This window comes from Crocuta crocuta, unplaced genomic scaffold, assembly GCF_008692635.1.
Source record: "Crocuta crocuta isolate KB4526 unplaced genomic scaffold, BGI_CrCroc_1.0 scaffold143, whole genome shotgun sequence".
Lineage (NCBI taxonomy): Eukaryota > Metazoa > Chordata > Mammalia > Carnivora > Hyaenidae > Crocuta > Crocuta crocuta.
In genome coordinates this window covers 3,978,809-4,001,958 of record NW_027529175.1, presented here as the reverse complement: position 1 = coordinate 4,001,958, position 23,150 = coordinate 3,978,809, and the positions used below count along the sequence as shown (strand labels likewise).

Sequence of the window (23,150 nt, the reverse complement as noted above, 5' to 3'; positions counted from 1 at the left end):
GGGTTGTGGACGGGGGGGGGGGGGGGGGGCAGTCCTGAAAGTACCACGTAAAGAGTTTTGACCTCTGTCCTGGAAGCTGTAGGGGGCCGAGGAAGGGTTTACAGCAGGGGTGAGGCAGTTACTTGGGGAGGGGTATGGAGGACAGGCTCTGGGGCCTTCCAGTGGGATATACTAGGGGGCTGTAACTAGTGAACACTTGGTGAGGTCTCAGTCCTCGGGACCTTAAAAAAAGGAATACACAATACAATAGGAATTAAACACTCTCACAATAAATCTATAGGAATCAATATCATAATACCAAAGTAGAAGAGTTGGTTGGGAATATCAGTAGTGTGTCTTCCAACCCAATAACCCAATTATTAATTTGCACACACACACACACACACACAGACACAGAAATATACATATTTTTACTTATTCATTACTACTTCATCAGAGACTAGCATTTTATGGTATTTAAAAGCTTATTTCCATCTAGACTTTGTTGACTACCTCAACCCAACCCAGTTTGTGTTCTTTAACCACAGGGAAATTTTGTGTTAGGAAAACAAACAGCCCAGAGAAATTTCCGGTATACCTGAATTCCAGTCTTAGCCTCAGGGATTGGCTCTCCTTCCTTTGACTGATTTAGGAAAAAAAATTGTAGATTTATTTGTTCTTTCTTCTTGAGCATACCATGGTAGTTTCATGAATTTCTTTTCCTTTAATTTTGTTTTCCACTGAGTTTGGAGTTTGTAGCCATTATTTTTTGATATATATTTTTTACTTTATCCTCTATGAGACATTTTGGTGCCCCTGAGGCTCTGTTGATCTTTTAAATCTTTTTTTTCCCTATTTTTCAGATTGGATAAGATCTGCTAATCTGTCTTCAAGTTCAGTGATTCTTTGTATCCCTATTCTGCTATTAAGCTCATTCAGTGAATATTTAATATTAGACATAGTATTTTTCAGTTCTGGAATTTCCATTTCGTTCTTTTTTATGATTTCTATTTATCTGTGTAGGTTTCCTGTTTTTTCTTCAATTATGGGTATATTTCTTTTAACTCATTAAGTATAGTTAAAATAGCTGTTTTAGAATCCTTGAATGAAGGGTGCCTGGTGGCTCAGTTGGATAAGCGTCTGACTCTTGATTTCAGCTCAGGTCATGATCCCAGAGTTGTGGGATCAAGTCCTGAGCATGGAGCCTGCTCAAGATGCTCTCTCTCTCTCTCTCTCTGTCCTCCCCACCTTGTGGTCTCTCTCTTTCTAAAGTAAAAATAAATAAAATAAAGTCCTGGAATGATAAATCTAATACCTGGGTTGTCTCAGGGTTGGCCTGCATTGATTTTCTTTTTCTTAACAAGGATCACATTTTTCTGGTTGTTCATATTTGCATATACAGTAAAACCTTGGTTTACAAACATAGTCCTTCTGGAAACATGCTCGTAATCCAAAGCACTTGTGTATCAAATCAAATTTCCTCATAAGAAATAATGGAAACCCCGATGATTTATTCCACAGCCGAAAAATATTCATATAAAAATGATTACAATATTGTAATATAATATAAAATAGTGAAGAAAATACAAACTATAAAGAAAAATAAACAAATTACCCTGCACTTACCTTTGAAAACCTTTGTGGCTAGTGTGAGGGAGACAAGAGGTAGAAGGGTTATCGTGTAGGACTACTTTCACTATGACTAATGGAATCACTGCTATCTATCGGCTCAACTGAATCTTTTTCTTTTTGTGCAACTTTAACAAGGAACCTATCCAATGACCCTTGCTTTTGCCTCCTTTTGAGGATTTTGCAGAAATGTGACATTGCATTGTGGTTAAACAGATTCATTGCTCGCACTGCTCCAGCCTTATTTGAGTGATGCTTTTCTACAAAATTTTGCACTGTTTCCTACATTTTACACATCTCCCAAATCTCATTTGAAGCGAGGGATTCCTCTGCCCTTTTCTCTTCCTCCTCTTCTGCAGATGAGATGCAGATATAGACTTCTTATAAAATCTTGCAATTTCGGCCACTTGCATACTTTGTTCATACTTCTTGATTTCCTTCCTAACTTCCATTGTAATCATCTCCTTCTTACCACTGTTCAGTCGTTTTCTGTGTGTGGGCCATTGTATATGCTCACACAGATGTTGATTGTACTAGAATATTAATAAACACTTATGTACTTTATATAATGTAACTGGCAATTAGGCAGCAGAGGAAAGGGTCTATATCTGCAGGCAGGCTGACCTAGAATGAAACAAAGCACTCCTAAGCTTACTCTTGGATGGAAAAGCAAAGGACTGTCCATGGGTGCTTTGAAGTGACAAAAAATACACTAGTGTCACTTGTGGGCACCTTCTAGCGTTCTGAAAAATCATTGATTTCTGCCAAACACCGCAGCCTGAGAGTGAGCATCCAAGCATGGGAAGCAATCATCCACAGTCCTACAATGAGAGAGGGAGAGAAGGAGAGAGAGAGAGAGAGAGAGAGAGAGAGAGAGAGAGAGAGAGAGACGAACCACTGGCTCAGTTGTGATTGTGATGTTCAGCATCACATACTACTCATATTGCAAGACGTTGCTCGTTTATCAAGTTAAAATTTTATTAGAGACATTTGCTCATCTTGCAGAACACTCACAAAACAAGTTACTCACAATCCAAGGTTTTACTGTATTTGGATTATATCCCAGACCAGTGCTATCCAATAGAAATACAGTGTGAGAGGTGCCTGGCTGGCTCAGTCAGTGGAGCCTACAGTTCTTGATCTCGGAATTGTGAGTTCATGCTCCACATTGGGTGTAGAGATTACTGAAAACTAAAATTAAAAAAATATATATTTTAAAATTCTTAGTGACTCACATGTGTAATTTGGAATGTTCTAATAGCCACCTGAAAAGAAGTAGGTGAAATTAATTTGAATATTTTTATTTAATGAACATATCCAAATTATGTCATCTCAACATGTTATCACTATTAAAAATTGACAGTCAGTAGTTATTTTGCACTTTTCTGTATATGAAGTCTTTGAAACCTGCTATATACTTTACACTTGCATATGATTTCACATACTAAATTCCCATTGGAAATACTTGATCTATATTTAGATTTTGTACAATTTATAATTAAAATACCAGCTTCACATACTTAGTCATTCCAAACATACTTAAAAGTTTTCCACTGAATTAATTTAATTAATTTATTTTTTTGATTCATCAAACCCACTATTGTTAGATGTTGTTAGATTTTAAATATTTTTAAAATGTTTATTCATTTTTGAGAGACAGAGAGAGACAAAGCATTAGCAGGGGAGAGACAGAGAGAGAGGGAGAGACAGAATCTGAAGCAGGCTCTAGGCTCTGCACAGGCAGCACTGAGCCCAAAGCAGGGCTTGAACCCATGAACTGTGAGATCATGACCTGAGCTGAACTCAGATGCTTAACCAACTGAGCCGCCCAAGCCCCCTCACTGAATTAATTTTAAATTTTAAATTAATTAACATTGAATAAAAAGCTTCAGTTCATCAGTTGCCCTAGCCTCATTTCAAGTGCTTACCAGCCACATGTGACTGTGGCTGCACATCAGACAGTACAGGGCTAAACATTATGAATACAGGGCTGTGGAGACTAGATTCTGTTACATTCCTCTGAAGACTGTTGATGCTTCTGCTCTGGCAGGAATTAACCTGCAAACTCTGTCTTGCCCGCAGTGAGCAGTTGGTTGCTTCTGAGTTTGGCCTATTTGCTTTTCGGTGGGTCTCTGAGTCTGGCTCCCACCCGCCGAGTTCGGGCATCATTTGGAAACTCGGACAGAATTTAGAACAGAAAGCGGGTCTCCCTCTCTCTCCTGTTTGAGATTTCCCTCACATTTTTAGTGGCTAGATTGCTTCGGAATATGCACACTGGTTCTTTAGGCCAGTGAGACACTGGGTTTTCTTTTGGGGTTTTAGCTGCTCTGTGCTGGGAAGTGACTGTGCCTTACTCTGAGGCTCACAGCCTTTATGAACAGGAAACTCCCTCCATACTTGTCCCCTTGCCTGAGTTTTGAATTTCTCCAAAGTCTTCCTGCTTTCGTATTTACCAGTTTATAGTTGTTTTGTGTGGGAGATTGGTCTGTTATGAGCTGTATCTGCCACAACTTCTGCTTTATCATTTTTAAAAAGCAGTCACAAAGTTGCAGAGAAGTTGGAAGTTAGTAGGAAGAGCAGGTTTTTTTTTTTGCCCCTAAACCATTTGGGAGTAAGTGGCTCTATCACCCCAAATATTTCAGTGTGTGTCCTTTATTTTTTTAAATTATTTATTNGAGATCATGACCTAAGCGAAAGTCGGACGCTCAACCGACTAAGCCACCCAGGCGCCCCTATGTGTGTGTGTCCTTTAAAACAAGGATAGCCTGGGGCGNCAGGCTCTGTGCTGACAGCTCAGAGCCTGGAGCCTGCTTTGGATTCTGTGTCTCCTTCTCTCTCTGTCCCTCTCCCATTCACTCTCTGTCTCTCTGCCTCTGTCTATCTCTCTCAAAAATAAAATAAAATAAAAAACAAGGATAGCATCCTATATAACCACAATCTGACCATCGAAATGTGGATACTAACATGAGCTGATGACTACCATCTCAGCCCCAGGACCCAGCCTGGGGTTGCCAGTCATTCTACGCATGTCTCGTATGGTCCAGGTCAGAATCACACATTGCATTTGGTCGTTGTATCTCCCAAGTGTCCTTTAGTCTAGAACAGTTCCTCAGTCTCTCCTTAGCTTTCTGGACCTTAGCACTCTGAAGATGACAGGGTGTCGCGTGTCCCTGTGTGAGTTTGTCTGATGTCTCCTCGTGACTAGATTGAGGCTCGCATCTTTGGCAAGAGCACCACAGAAATGCCGCTTGCTGTATTCTCATTGCGTTTTATTAGGTTGCATGGGATCCAAGTTTGTGCCATCACTGCTCATGTTCACTTTTATCACTTGAGTCAGCGGGATCTGTCTGGCTTTTTCACGATAAGGTACTCTTTATCTGCTTTGTAATTAGTAAGCATCTTGTGGGGAAATTTTGAAACTACGTAAATATTCCATTCTTTACCAAACTTTCATCTACCGATTTACTGTTTTTATTTGCAGGGACTCAAGATTTCCTATTTCATGAATTGGTTATGATCCATTATGTTCTTCATTTGTTTTGATTTTTAAATTGTTTCTCCTTTGACCAGTCAGAGCCCCCTTCAAGCTGGTTTCTGTGTCCTTCTGACATGCCCCCATCATTCTCGGAGCATTCCTTGGTTTCCCATAGAAGAGATTCCAAACTCATCTGTACTTTCCTTGCCTCAGTCTTGGAATCATCCATTTCTCTAAATAGCTTTGGTTCCTTTCAGTGGAAAGGAAATTCAGAATCCAGCATCTGGGCCCTGGGCACTGGGATGGCACTCCAGGCCTCTCAGTGGGCAGAGCTCTAGGAGCTGTGTTTCCCCCAACACACATGTATACGCGCATTTCCACCTCTGTTCGTTTCCGTCCCAGCCCCTCTCTATATTGAAAACCACGAGTCTACCCCAGTACTGCCAATTCTTGTCCTACACCTCAGGGTTCTTTCTAAGTTTCTTGCTTTTTCCTATTTGCAATTACCTTTTCAGACAATGAGAATTGTGGCTTTTGTGATTCTTAGTATATTTCCTTATTGGATGAGTCTCCCTGGTGTGCAATCATCTCCCATCCCCAGCACCTCGCCCCTATGTGTGAATGTTCTCTTCACCCCACTTGGGTCACATCCTGCTCTGGGCTCCCATGGTCCCCCCAGCATGGCAGACATTGGTTTTCTCTGCCCCATCAGACTTTAGGACTCACCTATTAGGGAGGGGACAGGAAAGAAGGGAAGATGGGAGAAAGATGAAGAGCTTTTCTCCTTAAAAAAAAAAGTTTCCCCTTTATTCGTTTTAACTAAAAATTTCACTAATAATACATATCAGTGATTTCACATGTCACTTTTGACTGTATCCACATTTTAAAAAATTTCTTTGTTTTGAGAGATAGATAAACAAGTAAAAGCAGGGGAGGGGCAGAGAGAGAGGGAGAGAGAGACTCCCAAGTGGGCTCCACACTGTCAGTGCAAAGCCCGATACTGGGCTTGATCCCAGAAACTATGAGATCGTGACTTGAGTGGAAACCAAGAGTCAGATGCTTAATCAACTGAGCCACCCAGGTGCCCCTAAATCTACATTTTTATTAAAAACTTTATTAAGATATGATTTCTATTATAATAAAACTCACCATTTAGAAATTTACAAGTTACTGGTTTTCTGTATATTCAGGGTTATACAACCATCACTGCTGTCTAGTTCAGAAATTTTCATCACCCCAAAAGGAAACTCCATACCCATTAGTAGTGACCTTCATTTCCCCGCTTCTAGTCCCTGATAGCCATTAATATATTTTCTGTCACAGTAGATCTTCTTCTGGACATTTCCTATAAGTGGAATAATACAATACATGGTCTTTTGTTTCTGGCTTCTTTCATTTAGCATCATGTGTTCAAAGTTTGTCCGTGTTGTGGCTTCATCCATTCTTATGGCCGAATCATAGTCCATCATATGCATAGACCACCTGGTGTTTATCATCAGCCGATGGACCTCTGGGTTGTTTCCACTTTTTGGCTTTTGTGAATAATGTTGCAATAAAATTCATGTACAGGGGCACCTGGGTGGCCAAGTCGGTTGAGCGTCCATCTATTGATTTTGGCTCAGGTCATGATTTCACAGTTTGTGAGTTTGAGCTCTGCATTGGGCTCCACGCCAACAGTGTGGAGCCTGCTTGGGATTCTCTCTCCATCTCTCTCTCTCTCTCTGTGTGTCCCTCCTCCACATGCGTGTTCTCTCTCTCAAAATAAATAAGTAAACTTAAAAAATGCATGCATATGTTTTCACTTCTCTAAGGTGCAGGCCTAGGAGTGGAATTGCTGTGTCATGTGGTAATGTTCTTTCTCGCTTTTTTAAGTTTTTATTTAAACTCCGAGTAGTTAACACACAGTGTAATATCAGTTTCAAGTGTACAGTCTATAGTGATTCAACGCTTCCACACAAGACCCGCTGTTTATCCTGACAAATACACTCCTTAATCCCCGTCACCTATTTCACCACCACCAACCCCCCTCCCCTGTGGTGACCATCAGTTTGTTTTTCAGAGCTGAGAGTCTGTTGCAGGGTTTGTCTCCCTCTGGTTTTTTCCCCCTTTGCTCATTTGTTTTGTGTCTTAAATTCCATATACAAGTGAAGTCATATGGTATTTGTCCTTCTCTAACTTATTTCGCCTAGCGTTATACTTTCCAGCTCCATCCACATTGTTGAAAAAGGCAGGATTTTATTCTTTTTGATGATTGAACAATATTCCATCACACACACACACACACACACACACACACACACACACCCCTACCTCACATCTTCTCTATCCATTCATCAGTTGGTGGACATTTGGGCTCTTTCCATAGTTTGGCTCTTATTGGTAGTGCTGCTATAAACACCAGGGTGCGTGTACCCCTTCAAGTCAGTATTTTTGTACCCTTTGGGTAAATACCTAGAAGTGCAATTGGTGGATCATAGGGTAGCTCTATTTTTAACTTTTTGAGGAACCTCCACACTGTTTTCCAGGGTGGCTGCGCCAGCGTACATTCCCACCAACAGTGCAAGAGGGTTCCCCTTCCCCCGCATCCTCACCAACACCTGTTATTCCCTGTGTTGTTGATTTCAGCCCCTCTGACAGGTGGGAGGTGGTAACTCACTGTGGTTTGGATTTGCCCCCAGTCGTGAGTGCAGCCGGTACTGTTCTCTTGTGTTTAAAGAACATTTGTCCTTGCAAACCCGGCATTGGTTTCCTCATAAGCTTGATTTAACTGGTACTTCATTTACACCAAATGGAGAGTTAAGAGATTTTTGCTGCTAATTCTCCCTATATTCATGATCTAATGTTAATTTGAAATTTTGACAACCTTCCCAAGCTACTCAGCTATGCAGGAAGAGGAAAAGTACAGAAAATGTGAAATGTGTATCTGTTTTTAAAAGCTACATCTGTTTTTGAAAGAACACACTGAGAACTGTGGAGATTCAAAGACTTTAAAAAACAGGTCCTGGTAGTCTAGTTGAAAGAATAAGCATGGCTTTTCTAGAACCTCAAGCTCCTGTGACCCATGTTTAAACCGAGGAGGCTGGAATGGCATGCATTTTTAGGAAGCCAAATTCACTGGGAATGGAGGCAGGGTTTCTCTTTCCAGTCACTGGAGTTCACAGTGCAGGTGAATTCTCTAGCTCTTTTACCAACGAATCCCTTTTCCAATAGTGAATGTAAGCCTAACTGGAAACATAAAAAACTGGCAAAATATTTCCTGGGAATTTCACTCTCAACGTTAGAAAAGAAGTTTCCAGTTATAGTGGGTTCACTTTAGCTTTAATTTTATTTTAAGAACCACATTGAGAATGTTTGAATGTTGGACTGTCTTGAAGACTGGTCAGGGTAAAAACGATGAGACATCGCTTGGAAGGCACTGCCCTAAACCTTAGTTTCCATTAACGGTTGAGTGAATCTTTTTATAAAGGTGGCCTCAGTCTCTGAATGTTAATAAAAATTTTATAAATGAAGTTGAATTGGCAAAGAGATTCCAGAGAAGACAAACACAGCTGTGGTCTGGTCCCAAAGGTTGTGTGCAGCGTCGGGGAAAGAGGTGTCGTTGAACACACCTGTCAACATGATGGATGTGGATTTAAACACCACCCTCCCCCATCCCAGTCTAAGTGTTTACTTTTAGTGATTCATCTTTGGGTGGTTACGATCCTTAAACATGTTTGCCAGAATCTCAAATATTGAAAAAGTGAATTCTTAGCAGACTCTCTCCTTCTAGACTAGATTCTTTGGTTGTTTAATGGGCTGAGCTTTGGAGGCTGGACATACTGCAAAAACGTGCTGCCAGATTAGAATTTTCATTAGACCATAAGTAACAATGTGAAGTGTGACAAGCTTCAATAGGTAAAGGGACTTTCTTCCTCCCTCCCTTCCTCCCTCCCTTCCTTTCTCTCTCCTTCCTTCTTTCCTCTCTTCTTTCTTTGTCTTTCTCTCTCCCTTCCTTCCTTCCTTCCTTCCTTCCTTCCTTCCTTCCTTCTTTCCTTCTTTCTTCGCAGAGTGGTTAGTGCAATGACAGGGACTTGGGCTCTGGAGTCACAGAGAATTCTGACACTTAACGGTAGCACCAAGCAGGGAGGTCACATCTCTGCTCTGTGAAATGTGGAAAATGACCACACCCTCAGAGGCTGGTTTTGGGACACAGGAGTTAACTCCTATAAGACACCAAGGGTAGTGCTTGTGCCCATCTGTTGAGTATGAGCTCTGTAATTGTACATTTTTCTCCCTCGTCATGAAGTCTTACTCCCCAAACCGTGAGGCCTCCTGTCTTGGAGTAACACATATACTCCGTTCTTGCCCTTCTTCTATAAGGTCAGGCAGACTTTGAGGTGTCTACCCCAAACTTAGGTCTCCTAAAAAATACTCTGTCCGAAATAGAAATCATGGATGTTGTTTTCAGGACACGTCTTCACAGAGGCCCACCCTGTGACACTCTCCCTCTGGTCCCAGTTCCTAGTCACACATGTTTTAAATAGAAAAGAGAAATTTGTCCTTTGGGGAAGACTGAGGTAGCCATGTAGGCTTCGAGGCTGGAATTTTAAGGGCTAAGTGAACATCAAACTTGACTATATAGACGTTGGAACCACTCAGCTGTACGGAAACCCGTACTTTGTGTGTTTGCACGAGGCTTAATCAAATATATCTGTATGGATTCCATGTTTTAACTTTAGTTTCCTAATCTTTTTTGGGGGAGATAACTATTTTCACTTTTTAAAAAATTAGACTTTTTCTTTAGAAGTAATTTCAAACCTCGAGAAAATCTGTAAGACTAAGAATAATACAAATAATAGTACCCATAGACCTTTTACCCGGATTTGCCTGTTGTGAACACATAATCTCATTTGCTTCTCCTGTGATCTTTTGTGTCCCATGAGTGGTCTGTGTGGAGGCGCAAACGCTCTACAAGACATATACACTGGATACATGATTTTTTTCTGAACTGTTGGAGAGGAAGCTGCTTATATTTGGTTATTTACTTGTAAAAACTTCGCTGTGTGTTTCCTAAACATAAAAACTGTTCTCTTACATCATCACAGTATAGTTATCAGCAGTAGCAAATTAAACATTGAGATAATACTTTAACCTATAGTCCATATTGACCCACTTGACCCAATAATGTCGTTTATAGAATTTTTAATTTAAAAATGGCGCTTTTTTTTCCTACCTTTAAAGTATATGAAGGTACAGAAAGGGCACATGACACTCAGAGGGTAAAATTGTGCTGTGTCCAGAGCATCCTGGGGACAAATACATATATTATATACATTTATACATATATATATACACATATAAATACATATAAAATATATATTAGAATATATTTCTACTAATTTTACTTTACTTTTAAAATTTTTATTTTCATTTTAATTTTTTTTAATGTTTATTTTTGAGAGAGAGAGACAGAGTACGAGTGGGAGAGTGGTAGAGAGAGGGAGACACAGGGTCTAAAGTGGGCTCCAGGCTCCGAGCTGATTGTCAGCGCAGAGTTTGACATGGGGCTCAGATTCACAAATCATGAGATCATGACCTGAGCCGAAGTCCGATGCTCAACTGACTGAGCCACCCCAGACGCCCCCTATTTATTTTTATTTTAGAGACAGAGCCTGCGAGCAGGGGAGAGGGAGTGAGACAGAGAATCCCAAGCAGGCTCCACTCTCAGCGTGGAGTCTGATGAGGGGCTTGACCTCATGACCCTGGGATTATGACCTGAGTCCAAATCAAGAGTTGGACACTCAACGAACTGAACCTACCCAGGCACCCCTAATTTTACTTTATGTTTTAGATAGAACCAGATTTCAGATAATTTTGTAGACAACTCATTGACTTTTAATTGATCACAGATTGAGCTGGCACTGATGCTGTTTGTACCCAGTTTACTGAGTATGTATGTCAACTCAGACACCTGGGTGAAGCAGCTATGCCTCCTGGAATACCCATCCCTCTACTGGTACCCTGTCCTACACCAGGAGACCTCCTTGCTGTCTACTACTCGGATCCGAATCCTCTAATGGGCTATCATTCTTCTTGTTTGAATGTAGATCCCCGTCACCAGCTCTGGGACCATTCCTTACCTTGAATTCCTGTCCAGGTTCGGTGGAATGGGCCTAAATATAAATGTTATAAAGAGGTAAGTGGTTTCTTTTGTTTGTATGAAAATGTGAATTATGGAATGATAAGAGAGAGGACGTAAGGTCGTGGGAGGCAGTCAGGTCAACAGATATGTATGGAAGATGAGCTGGTAGAGCTTGTTCATATAGAATTTAATGGAGTTAATCCTCAGTCAAAAGTTTATGTGGAGAAGTCTCTAACCTCAATGTAGGATATATTTCAGGATAAAAGAAATAATACTGTATTAGAAATGGAAACATAACAAATTAGGACCATGCTAACACAGATTATGTGCAGTATATTTCAGGTTTGAAAATAATACATTTTAATTTTGAAGTAAAAATATTAAGATGCAAAGTAGAAATTTGTTCATTTTAGTTTTATGTCTAATGTCTCTAATTCAAAAGTGATCATGTTTTAGGATTTAGAAATGAAATATTTTTTAAAGAGATCTCTGTATGAGCTCCTTCGTATTTTATAACTGTAGCATGCGCTTGGGCCTCATTTGCTTTACCTGCAAAAGGGGAGTGTTAGGGTATGAACCCTCATGTCTCTATCAGCCAGAAGGTTCTTTGATTCTAGCGCATGATGTAGGAAAGACGGTTTTAGTAAAACAATTACTCAGATTCTCTGACTCTAAATGAATAAACCGCATTTTCTCAGGAGTCATGCAGTTTTAAGAGTTAAATCCTACCTTGAAATATTAGCAAGTTTTGCCATGATAGCTTTCCTGACTGAAGCAATCGTGGCTGCCAGCGTAGGTGTAAGAATTCACGCAGCAGAGGGGAGGGCGTGCAGGGGGTTGTTCAATGGGCGTGGGTTTCAGAGATGTGGTGCACAGCAGCGTGAATATACTTAACACTACTAAACTGCACGCTTAAACATGATCAAGATGGGAAATTTTATGTCATGCAGGGTTTTTGTTTTTTTTTTTAACCACAATTAAAAAAAAAAGAATCAGTGCAGCGGCGCCAAGAGTGACGAAGTATTAGCCCCGAGGTGGCCAGGGACTTCCCTGTGCTCTGTTTCGTTAATGATCTGTAAGTGGTGGGCTGAGATCATCTCCAGATTTATTCAAAAGAATGACTGTTTTATAAACTGAACATTGATGCTCCTACCCTAAAACAGTCCCCATCTGTGATAAGGTACACAGTCCCCTCATTTGAATGTTCTTTGTCGGAAAAGCTAAACAACTAGAAAACCCGAAAGCAGGAGAGTTCTTTTGCTGTCTTTTGTCTTTGTTCCTTTAATTAGACTGAAACATCAGTCTAATAATTAGCTTGAGACGAAAAGGATCACAAGCTACTTCCTTAAACATAAAAAGCTAAATGTTTAAACTAAATTTGAAAGGTTTAGCTGGAAACTGACTTAACTCCTGGGGCCGAGTTTTCTTTACTGTTGGAGATAATAAGTTGTAGTGAATGGAAATGCTCCCTCTGGTAATACGGTAATATGGTAGTATGGTAATACGGTAGTATGGTAATACGGCAATACGGTAGTATGGTAATACGGCAATACGGTAGTATGGTAATACAGTAATATGGTAGGCTATATCCATGAACACACTTCCACTGGAAACAATTAAACTGACTGATATCAGATAAAATGTATACACACATTTTCATTCATTCGTGAGCTGGCCAGAAAGTAAAGACTCGTTAGAGGCCAACCTGACATGGAGATTAAAGCCAGCTTTTGCGCTGAGAGTGTTGGCTAAGTCTTAGTGGATTTGTGTTTCAGCTTGGTTGGCTATTTGGAGTGGAGGGGATAGGAGACAGACCCTAGAGGGCCTGCCCAAGGTGGAGGGACCCAACAGAAGACCAGGACATATAAAGTTAGGACGCCTAAACCCTCGTGTAAGGACAAGTTATAAATATGAATCTGCATCACAGAAGGGCACAGTGAGGAAACCTACTTATTTCCACACTGCTTTTGGGTAAAGGACAATAAGTCAATATTTATGCACGTCAGTGCTGAAATAATGCTACTTGTGTGGTCTGAAAAGTCTTAGGCTAGGAATTTACTTAAAATTTACTTAAAACTGGTCCTGGACTGGGTGTGGCCTTCCGTAGAGGAATACATTTTCAACTTAGCCCTTAAAGAGTTTCCAGAGTCCCCAGTAATATCAGACCACACACACAAAATACTGAAAACATACGAAGAGACAAAGAGTGAGGATGGCAAATCAATAGAAAGTGTCCCCTAGAATCAGATATCCAAATGCTCGAAATACTGGAACTATCAGATATAAAATCTACAACTGTTTTAGAATGTTCAGAGAAATGAAAGAATGGACTCAATATATAAATACAAAATACGAGGCCAAAAGGAAAAAAAAAAAGAAATATTTGGAGAAGTACGGACGAGACCTTCTGGCACTGGAAGATGCAATAATAATTGTAGATATAAAATTTGGTGGCTGGGTGAAAGTCGTGGATTGAACACAGCTGAAAGGAGCATTAGTGGAGTGGGAAATAGTTCCAAAGCAGTTATCCAGAAAGACAAAGAGAGATAAAATATAGAGGACAGGTGTGAGAGACACAGTGGAGAGAAAGAGAAGGCCAAGAGGTTTCTTATTGGATTTCCAGACGGGTAGGGAAAGGATAGGGAAGAGAGATATTGGAAAGGGTGACGGCTGAGGAGCTTACGGCAGCCAAATGCAAAGAAACGCCTACGTAGGCACGTCCCAGGGAAGCCGCAGAGCACAGAGAGAGGACAGGAAAGGCAGTGAGAGGAGAAACCAGACGTACCATAGACTGAGGCTGGGGTCCCAGGTGTGGGACAGTGGGAAGGCCTCTCTGATGCGCGGGGAATAAAGTATTTGCCAGCCTAGAATCTGTAAGGCTGAGGTCTCTTTCTGCGGGAACACAGGGGCCCTTCCCTCTTCTTGCCATAGCATAGGCTCAAGCCCTGATGTCAGGCCACGTGGAAAGGGAAAAACAGGGCCAGAATGGAGTTGGGCCGGGGAGCTGCCCTGCGGGCTGAGGCGGGGCGGGGGCGGGGGGCGAGGAGGCTGAGATTGGGAGCGAGTTCGCGCCGGGCTCCGGGGACACCCGCGCTGCTTCTGTTCTCCGTCTGACGGTGGGTACACAAGCATTTGTCTGATTTTTTTTCTTTAAATCTTAAGCATATCTTAAAAACAGTGTTTTGTCTCTTCAATACATAATTAAGACATAAAAAATATTACAATTAATATAGAATCATAAGGCTGGATTCCTGGCGAGTTTCCATGTTGAAGTTGGGCACTTAATCCTCCAGCCTCAGTTTCCTCCAACGTAAATGAAGTTGATTTCTGCTGAAAACGCTCCAGTGGCTTCCGGTTACCCCAGTATGAAGTCCGCCTCCCTTACCATGGCCACAGCGCTGCCGAGCTGGCGTCTGCTTCTGTCCCTGCACTCACCCAGGTCCCCTGCCCTGCGGGGCGTGCTCTGGTCTCCATGGCCACCGACAGCTAGCAAAGCTGGGACAGACGTGCTGAGCTCCGGCCCCCTCGGCTTCATGCCACTGTGTCCGTCCGCCCGTTGCTTTACCCAGAGAGCTGTTCCTTCAGGTGGATTGTTCCTGGCTTCTATGCTTGTAGGTTTCTACCAGTTTGTTCCAAAGAGGGGCTCTGAACTAGTTTATAAGCATATGCATAATGCGAGATAAAAACTAGTTAATAAAAGCAGATGGAGCCACGGGGATGGTACAGATACACCTCCACCATGGAGTCTTTTACAGCGCGGCTGAGGTCCCTGGAGTGGACTGGGAACCCCTTAGAGGTCAGAACAGAGGACTGCAGCAGAGCTGAGGGGTGTTGGGTGTGGCCCAGCACCTCGACTTCTCCACCGGTGACCTTCGTCTCCCTCAGTCTCTTTGTAAACCAGGACGATGATGGCCCCTGACCCACACAGTTGTCCTGAGGATTAAATCAGATGGGACTCTTCATAGGAAGTGCTCATTAAGTGTCAGCACTAAGTACTCAGTTCCAACACTACCTGGGAGGAAGAAATGCTAGTATATTTCATTTTATAGGTGAGGAAACTGAGGCACGGAGAAGCTAGGGACTTGCCCAGGTCCACACTGCTGACCGACAGCAGTGCTTAAGAAATACCGTGCGCTTATAAATATATAATTTAGAAATACTTATCATTTTGCTCTCTGCATACCCTACATAAGCATTTATTTGGTTAAAACATTTTAACAAAAAGTTCTTATTTTTATTTTTAAGGGGAGGTGGGAATGAAATGAATTGCAGTCGGACAGTTAAAGAACTTGAAATCCAAGTAGGAGAAAAGGTAATAGAGATCTTTTAAAATTCTTCCCCCCCACCTCCCCCCATCCCTTCTGTCAAAAGGCATTGTTAGCAGAGGTAGATGAAATAGAATGAGCCACACCTCGTGGTCTGTGCTCTCGCATCGAAGCTGTCTGACAAATAGATCCTGTAACGAGCCCGTGCGAAAGCTTATATTCAGGTGGCTTCCACTGCCTGGGATGGCGTCCCTTTGAATGAATGAATGACGCCAACAGAAGTCCTGGAATATTAATCACTTTTGTATTAACTTTACAGCCTCAGTAGTACGGCTGCCCTTTCTGGATTTGTCGAAGGCTGAAGCCAGGATCTCTTTAGAAAGAGAAAACTCCTGCTTTTCAGCAGTAAATGCCAATCAAGGGCAGCATGGTAAAAAGAACTGGTAAAACTCCGAGCGATACATAGTTAAGTATGGAGCAATTTAGCCACAGAAGCTACTACCTGTAGAAGACGGGCAGATAGCTCTGCTCCTGTTTGCTGATTCCGTTTGGACATCGTTGCACACAGCCAGCAGGGGAGGAGAGGCTGGTGGCTTTCTGGGCTTGGAATCAGACCCCTTTTAAAATGCATTTGAGCCTGTCAGTTATGCGAGCAGTTTGAGAATCATGATTTAATTTACCCGATTCAATATGTTGGTTTGAAATGTGACAAATTTTCTTTCCATTTTGAACCTTCTGAGATTTTCATGCATTTCAAAATAAAAAATAGCCAGAAATCCACAAAGTGTTTGTCTAAATTTCCCTGGATGATGCCACTGACACCAGAAAATTCATCTCAATGTGATATTTCTTAGCGTTATATACTCCTAAAACTCTGGTTTAACTATAGCCTTTACTAGTAAGAACCCTGGTGTAATTATTTGGTTTTGCTATTATGGTTCATTTGTTACTCTGTAAGAAATATGTCATTTGATTGGTATTATTTATGGTACACTTTTAATTTGTCTCTCTATAAACTGTGTTAATCGTGAAATACTCCTGGGAAAGTCAACCATTTATGAGAATCATCATATCAACATAAACACCATCGTGGATCAAAAATACAGCATTTCAGGGGCGCCTGGGTGACTCAGTCAGTTATGCACCCCACTCTTGATTTCAGCTCAGGTCATGATCTCACGGTTGGTGAGATCAAGCCCTGTGTCGGGCTCTGCGCCAGCAGTGCTGAGCCTGCTTGGGATTCTCTATCTCCCTCCCTCTCTCCCCCTTCCCTGCTCACAATCTTTCTCTCTCTCTCAAAAATAAATAAATAAACACTAAAAAAAAAAAATTAGCGCATTTCAGCGAGCGTGGCGTGTGCGGACCTAGGCCGGGATTGGAAATTACCAATGATAAGGCTTCGATGAGAACAGTTAAAAGGGGACTCCACCACGAGCCAGCCCTTGATCTAACTCTTCTATTACCCCAGCCCCCTCCCTCTTATCCTAACAGCGGGGGGAGCCCTCCTGCTGGTTAGGAGTGAGTTAATCAGTGGGCTTCCACAGTGCAGCTTTCTAGCAACTTCTGGGGAGAAAGCTGAGGAGGGGTGACTGCAGTAGCGCTAAATCCCTGGGCAGCTCCGGGGAGTGCCCTGCCGTGCATTCGGGCAGCATCCCCTGCAGCCCCAATTCTACCTGGGACCCTGATTCTGGGCACGCAGGTGGAGGAGGACAAGACTGACCTGGGGCCTGTTTAAAACCCCACAAAACTCAACCGAGTAAATGTGAAGATCTAATTGGCTTTTTGAGCCACTCATGAATTGAGCACCATCCCAGGAAGCAAAGGAGAGGGGAGCTGCAAGGAGTTGGGTTATAGAGAGAGGGGGGCTGGGCAAGAAGCTGTTAGCGGACGGAAAGAAAGGGTTGTTTCAGGCCAGGTCATTTTCCCTGGGGCGGAGGACAAGGGGTCTTATGAGGCGGATTACCTCAGCTTTCTTTGGGAGTGGGAGGAATAGAGAGGGCCCACGTGACAGATGACCTCATCTGTGCTGACCAGTAAATTCCAGATTGACTGGCTTTCAAATTCCACTCCTGGAGAAGATGAAACTTCAAATAAGTTTTGGTTTGCTCTGCTGAGGACAAGCGACTCCACCGAGTGCCTGTGGCTGTCTTTTTAATGGGACCCGGTCCGCTCTGGGTCTCCATCTTGGAGCTCTGCCATTGACCAGCGGCCTCGACAAGCCCTTATCACTGCATTTCTTCCTCCGTTAGTGGGGACAATAACATCACGTCAAAGAATAACTGAGCCCAAGGGGCTTACTGCTTGGGGTGCATCAAACTGAACTCAGCCCAAGGAAATGTTGAAAGCAAAGAACTTTGTATTACCTGTTACAAGTAAGGAGACAGGGAGATCGTTCTCAAAGCACTGTCTCCCTGGGGGGTTAGGACAGGAAGCTTTTATTCCGCGTATTGAGGGCAGGGGCTGACATAGGCACTTGGGCTCAATGGCACATGCCAGCACGTCACCATGCTAGTGTGCATACTTCGTATGTTCAAAACAAAATGGCGAAAAACCCCGCTTACGGGAGGCGATCTTAGTATTGTAATGAGCAAAAGGTGACTCACTCCAGGACAACCCAGGGGGACTTGGGCACAGGTCCTCAGCTCCCATCCAGCTCAAACTGGCTCCCGTACGGGGCTGTCGGGCAAGACACACCTATCAGTGGGCTCTCTGGGGAGACACCTAGCTGGGTTGGCTTTGCAGATCAAAACACACCGTTCCCTTCTTCCCTTCTCCGGAGAGCTTTCCGCCCTCCTATCTGAGTAACTTCCTGTTACATCCTAGTTCACAGAAGTGCTGGAGTGTGGCTTAAAAACACCCAGCGTGTAAAGCACCTGGAGCAGTTGGACAAAGCCAGCCATCACTGTGTGATTATTATGCCAGCTGCCTCTACAGGAGAGGCTGGAACACCAGTGAACCTCCTCCCTTCCCACCACTCCCCAAATAAATAGAACAAAACCAGATATGCTCACCTGTTTGCTATGTATCGTAGCGTATTTCTAGTTAAGTCTCTTGTCCCGCAAAGGGTCTGCACATGAGCGCTGGAGGCTGAGACGAATACCTGGGAGTTATTAAAAACAGGCTGTCTTTAGACATATGTTGTCACCGCCGGGTGATCTATCTGGTTTGGGAACGAGAGAGTGCTCATTATTTTGTTTTAAATATAAGTCCACATGGCTTGTTAGAGCCAAGAATGCGTGCAAATGTCTCAGAANTTTGAGACAAGGAGAGAGACAGAGTGTGAGCGGGCAAGGGGCAGAGAGAGAGGGAGACGCAGAATCCGAAGCAGGCTCTAGGCTCTGAGCTAGCTGTCAGCACAGAGCCTGATGCGGGGCTCGAGCCCACAAACCGAGAGATCATGACCTGAGCCAAAGTCGGACACTCAACCGACTGAGCTGCCCAGGCGCCCCTAACCTTCCTAAACTAACATATAGTTAGCAGTTAGTTTCCCAAACCGACCGAACCCCAGTGCTTGTGTTTCCTAATTGTGCAGCGAGCTTGGTCTGATGTTTGGTTCCTCAGCCTCTCCCTTCTTCACGGACACTTAGACCCTCCAACATAGCTTCACGTTCCCGCTCATTATCCAGTTGGGCCTTGGGGCTCTCTGAGCCTCATTTTCTCTTGTCGGTCACGGGGTGGGATGGGGGGGCCAGACGGGATGACCTTCAGGTCCTATGTCTCCATCTTTCAGTGACTGGGATCCCTGGTTTCATGGGAACAAGCTGCAGCCTGATCCCGGGGTGGGTGGGGGTGGGGGCTGTATGTGGGAGAAGAGAAGCTCTGTTAGCCCAGGTAGTCCTCAGGGCACCATCTTCTGGCTCCACCTGGTCCTGGTCCCCTGTTGGCGCTGCAGGGGGTCCTACTCAGAAGGGACCCTGAGTCCTGTGCTTGCCTCGCTTGCTCTTACTCCCTCGACCCTTGCTTTACATTGGGTCACAAATATGTTCTTTCCTTTGCTCCTCTTCTGTGCCATGACTTGGCCTCTGCTCGATGGGTCCTTGAGGTCTCTCTTCTGTTAAATTCTCCGCCCTCGTAGTCTCCCTGGGGAAGCAGAGGCATTTAGTGGGAATCGGGCACATCTGGCCTGAACCAGCCCTGATTACTTCCTGGGGCTGTGGCCTGACTCCCTCCCCTGAAGTACAGGGCCACCGGAGGGTACGTGTCTGACCAAAAATGGAAAATGGAGGGTTTTGTTAGAAGGGGAAGGGAATAGGGGTGAGTGGATTTGCAGAAGGCGACCGACAGCATCCGCTTCAGCCTGCCACCGAAAGGATCCCCCAGGCCCCGGGCCTTAATCCTTTGGACACTATGTAATGTTTTGAATTTCGCGAGCTCTGTGAATAATAGCAATGATTGAGCACTTACTAGGAGCTGTTCTAAATATTGTATGGTGTTAAATTATTTCGTTTAAGGGACGCCTGGGTGGCTCAGTCAGTTGTGTCTGACTTCGGCTCAGGTCATGATCTTGCGGTCTGTGAGTTCGAGCCCTGGGTGGGGCTCTGTGCTGACAGCTCAGAGCCTGGAGCCTGCTTCGGATTCAGTGGCTCCCTATTTCTCTGCCCCTCCCCTGCTGCACTCTGTGTGTGTGTGTGTCTCTCTCTCTCTCAAAAACAAACATTAAAATTTTTAAAAAAATTATTTCGTTCAAGGGGAGCCCCACAAGGCAGCTACTATCCTTACCCCACACTGATATGGAGGGAAGTGAGGACAGAGGGTGAGCATTTTGACCAAGACCACATAGCTGGTGGGCAGAGAAGCTGCAGTCCGGCCGTGGCCGCGAGGTTCCAGAGTCCTTGCCCTTAACCCACCCGGCCTCTCCGAGGCCAGTGTAGGAGAGGTATGGATGCCTCCTCTGCATTCAGCAGACGTGGCTCTTCGTTATGTCTGCGGGAGGACCAGTCCGGCACAGAGAAGCCTCTTGCTCACCTTCGCCGTATGCCCGAGTGGAGTTTTTTGTTCCGACCAGAGTCCTCTCTTTATCCAAGTAGCGTCTACTTCAAGGGGGCATTCGTGAGTTTTCCTTCCTTTCCTCACTGACATCCTGCCTTTGTCACGGTCCTTCCCTCGTCCTCAGGCTTCGATGCTCCACGCCGGCCCTTCAGGCCCCCAGCTTCATCCTGCCGCAGTGGCAGGGGCCAAGGCCTGCGACATTCTCCAGCGGAAGAATCTCCCAGGGAAACAAAGGACTAAGGCAAAGCTTCAGCGCGCTGGGGGCTAACCCAAGTTTGGGGCTTTTTACTCTGTTTTATCTCTTGTCAATTCCCCCTACTCCCTAAGCGTGGGGTGGAAATGCCAGAAAATCTCATCCTGTTACTGGAAGTGGGGTGGATGGTCATTGTGAGCCGTGACCAGGGAGTAACTGAGAGACAGGAAGCTATCTGACCCACAGAAGGACACAGGGTATGTTTAGAGATGTCACGACCCTTCCCCATGGCCCTATATTAAAAAGAAAAAAAAGTTCTTAACTGAAGACCAGAATTCAAGCATGTATAATTCAGTCAAAGGCATAAAAAAAGAAAAAAAGGAAGAAAAAGAAACAGACACATCCAGAGCCCCGGGCTGTTTGCTCCCGTACCATGTTGCCACCCAAATCAGGGATGCTTTTTTTTTTTAAGCCTGGGCGCCATGATGTCAGAACATCTGGTCCACCCAGCCAGCCGTGACTACTCTGTCTGTTGGACACCAAGTGATCTGACACAGGTTTTTATGGGGTTACCTCGGTGCCTTGGAGTAGGACGGCTGCAGCCTTAATCATTTCAGAAGCAATTAGTAAATAACGAGGGGTCCTGAGCAGCTTGCTTGGTTTGTAATATCCTCATGCGGAAGAGACAAAAGTAATGGGTCGATTCATTTTCTTAAATAGGTGAGTTTTCCTAAAAGAAAGAGAGAGAGAAAGAAATTTAAAAAATTATTGCTTGAGAAATAAAGCAACAGTCATTAGAATCACAACCATTTCATAAACGTACCTTCACATTAGAACACCACATTAGCATGAGCGAATGTACCAGAATGCAGTCTGTTTGCCTAATAAAAAGACTGTGTCAAACTCAAAATGAGGCCATTTACTAAAACACACAAGCTCTTGGTTAATTTATAATATTCTCCTAATCCGACTTTTATCACCTCTCCTTTGGTGCACTTGGTATTAATTGCCTATTATAGCAGGTATTTGAACACATCTCCTCTTTCATCTGAAGAAAATATTAGCATATCGTAGAGCTGTTGGGACAGATTGTATCTGAGCCACTTTTTCCTCCCCGCAGAAAAGTCTATCAATCATAACTGAATATAGTGATTAATAATGTCACAGCTCTTATTCGCGTGTGTGCGTGCAGCTAAATGAAGTGCACTGCTTACATTCTGATCTGGAGAATCTCACATAACAAAATCATCAGTTGCCATTTTAGAAAAAAATTAGATGGAAGATTCTTCTATCCCAGGACCTATTTTTGGTTGCTCTATTATTAATTTACTAAAGGCTCCATCAGGAAGCTAAGGCAAAGTTACTGTGACATCAGAATTTGTATCATTTCAGACTAAGTTTACGTTTTTTTGTGTTTTTCTTTTTAATGTTTATTTATTTTTGAGAGAGAGAGAGGCAGAGTGGGAGCAGGGGGAGGGGCAGAGAGAGAAGGGACACAGAATTCAAAGGAGGCTCCAGGCTCCGAGCTGTCGACACAGAGCCTGACGTGGGGCTTGAACTCATCAGCTGTGAGAGCCCAAGTCGAATGCTGAACTGATTGAGCCCCCCAGGTGCCCTGTTTTTTTTTTTTTTTTAATCTTCTTGCATGTGGCAAAATCAATAGTTTAGTCAAGATTGTTGGGGAGATGGACTGGGGCACTTTGGCTTCCCCAGCTGGGCGTGCATCGAGCCCCCAGTGCTCACTGTCCGCGTGCCCCGGAGCAAGCAGGTCTCTCTGGAGTCTGATTCCTGGGCTGTGAGATGGAGAAATAATGTTGTGAGGTTTTTCCAATATCGTTGTGATTCTTGGTGACAATAAGCCTACTATGAACTTGCCATAGCGCTGGGGCCGTAGAAGTTACTCCGAAAATCAGGAGTCTGCTTTGGGGGGGGGGGGGAGAGAGAAGACATGAGTTGTCACATGGAAATGGAAAGTGAAATGATAATATGTGGTCATTTGTGGGCTTAGGCCACAAAGAGAGCTCTGTGCCGTGCATACGCAGGTACGTACGGGCTTGGGACTTACCACCGTCTGCAGAGTAATCAGCGACTTTTCCTTATATCTTATTCGCAGCGTTTCCTTATCGGCCCCTCCCATGTCCCATCCGCTAGCAAGTTCTGTCTGCTGCATCCTGTGTGCCGTATCGGGAACCCATGAGCACTGCCGTCCCCACTGCCACTGATGTCCCCACCCTGTGCTTTGTCAGGAACCCCTGGACTGCTTTTCCTGTTCCTGCTCTGGGACCCCTGACAATCTCTATTCTGCATGACACTCAGAGTTATCTGTTCAAAACAGAAATCCGATCTCCCTAGGCCCCTCTGGTTAGGACGCTCCGTGGCATTGGTTCCCCATCAAGGAAACATCTCACTAGCATCCTGGCTTACAGTGCTCAGCATGGGAGATCTCTCCAGGGAGATTTTCTTTTTTTTTTTTTTTTTTTTTGGGGTTTTTTTTTTTTA

At 43.8% G+C, this 23,150-nt stretch overlaps 1 protein-coding gene across 9 annotated transcripts in view; it reads left to right on the top strand.

Annotated features, from left to right (window-relative positions):
- Nucleotides 1-23,150, top strand: part of EFCAB6 (EF-hand calcium binding domain 6) — a 239,973-nt gene that overhangs the window by 34,326 nt on the left and 182,497 nt on the right. For 7 of the 9 annotated variants that reach the window (XM_077757996.1, XM_077757994.1, XM_077757995.1 and 4 more), the window contains 2 exons: nucleotides 11,170-11,258; nucleotides 15,450-15,516. In XM_077757996.1, the coding sequence (XP_077614122.1) occupies nucleotides 11,170-11,258; nucleotides 15,450-15,516 (156 nt within the window). Of the gene's footprint in view, nucleotides 1-11,169; nucleotides 11,259-15,449; nucleotides 15,517-23,150 lie in introns of those variants that run through there. The other 2 variants (XM_077757997.1, XM_077757998.1) reach the window with 2 other exon arrangements.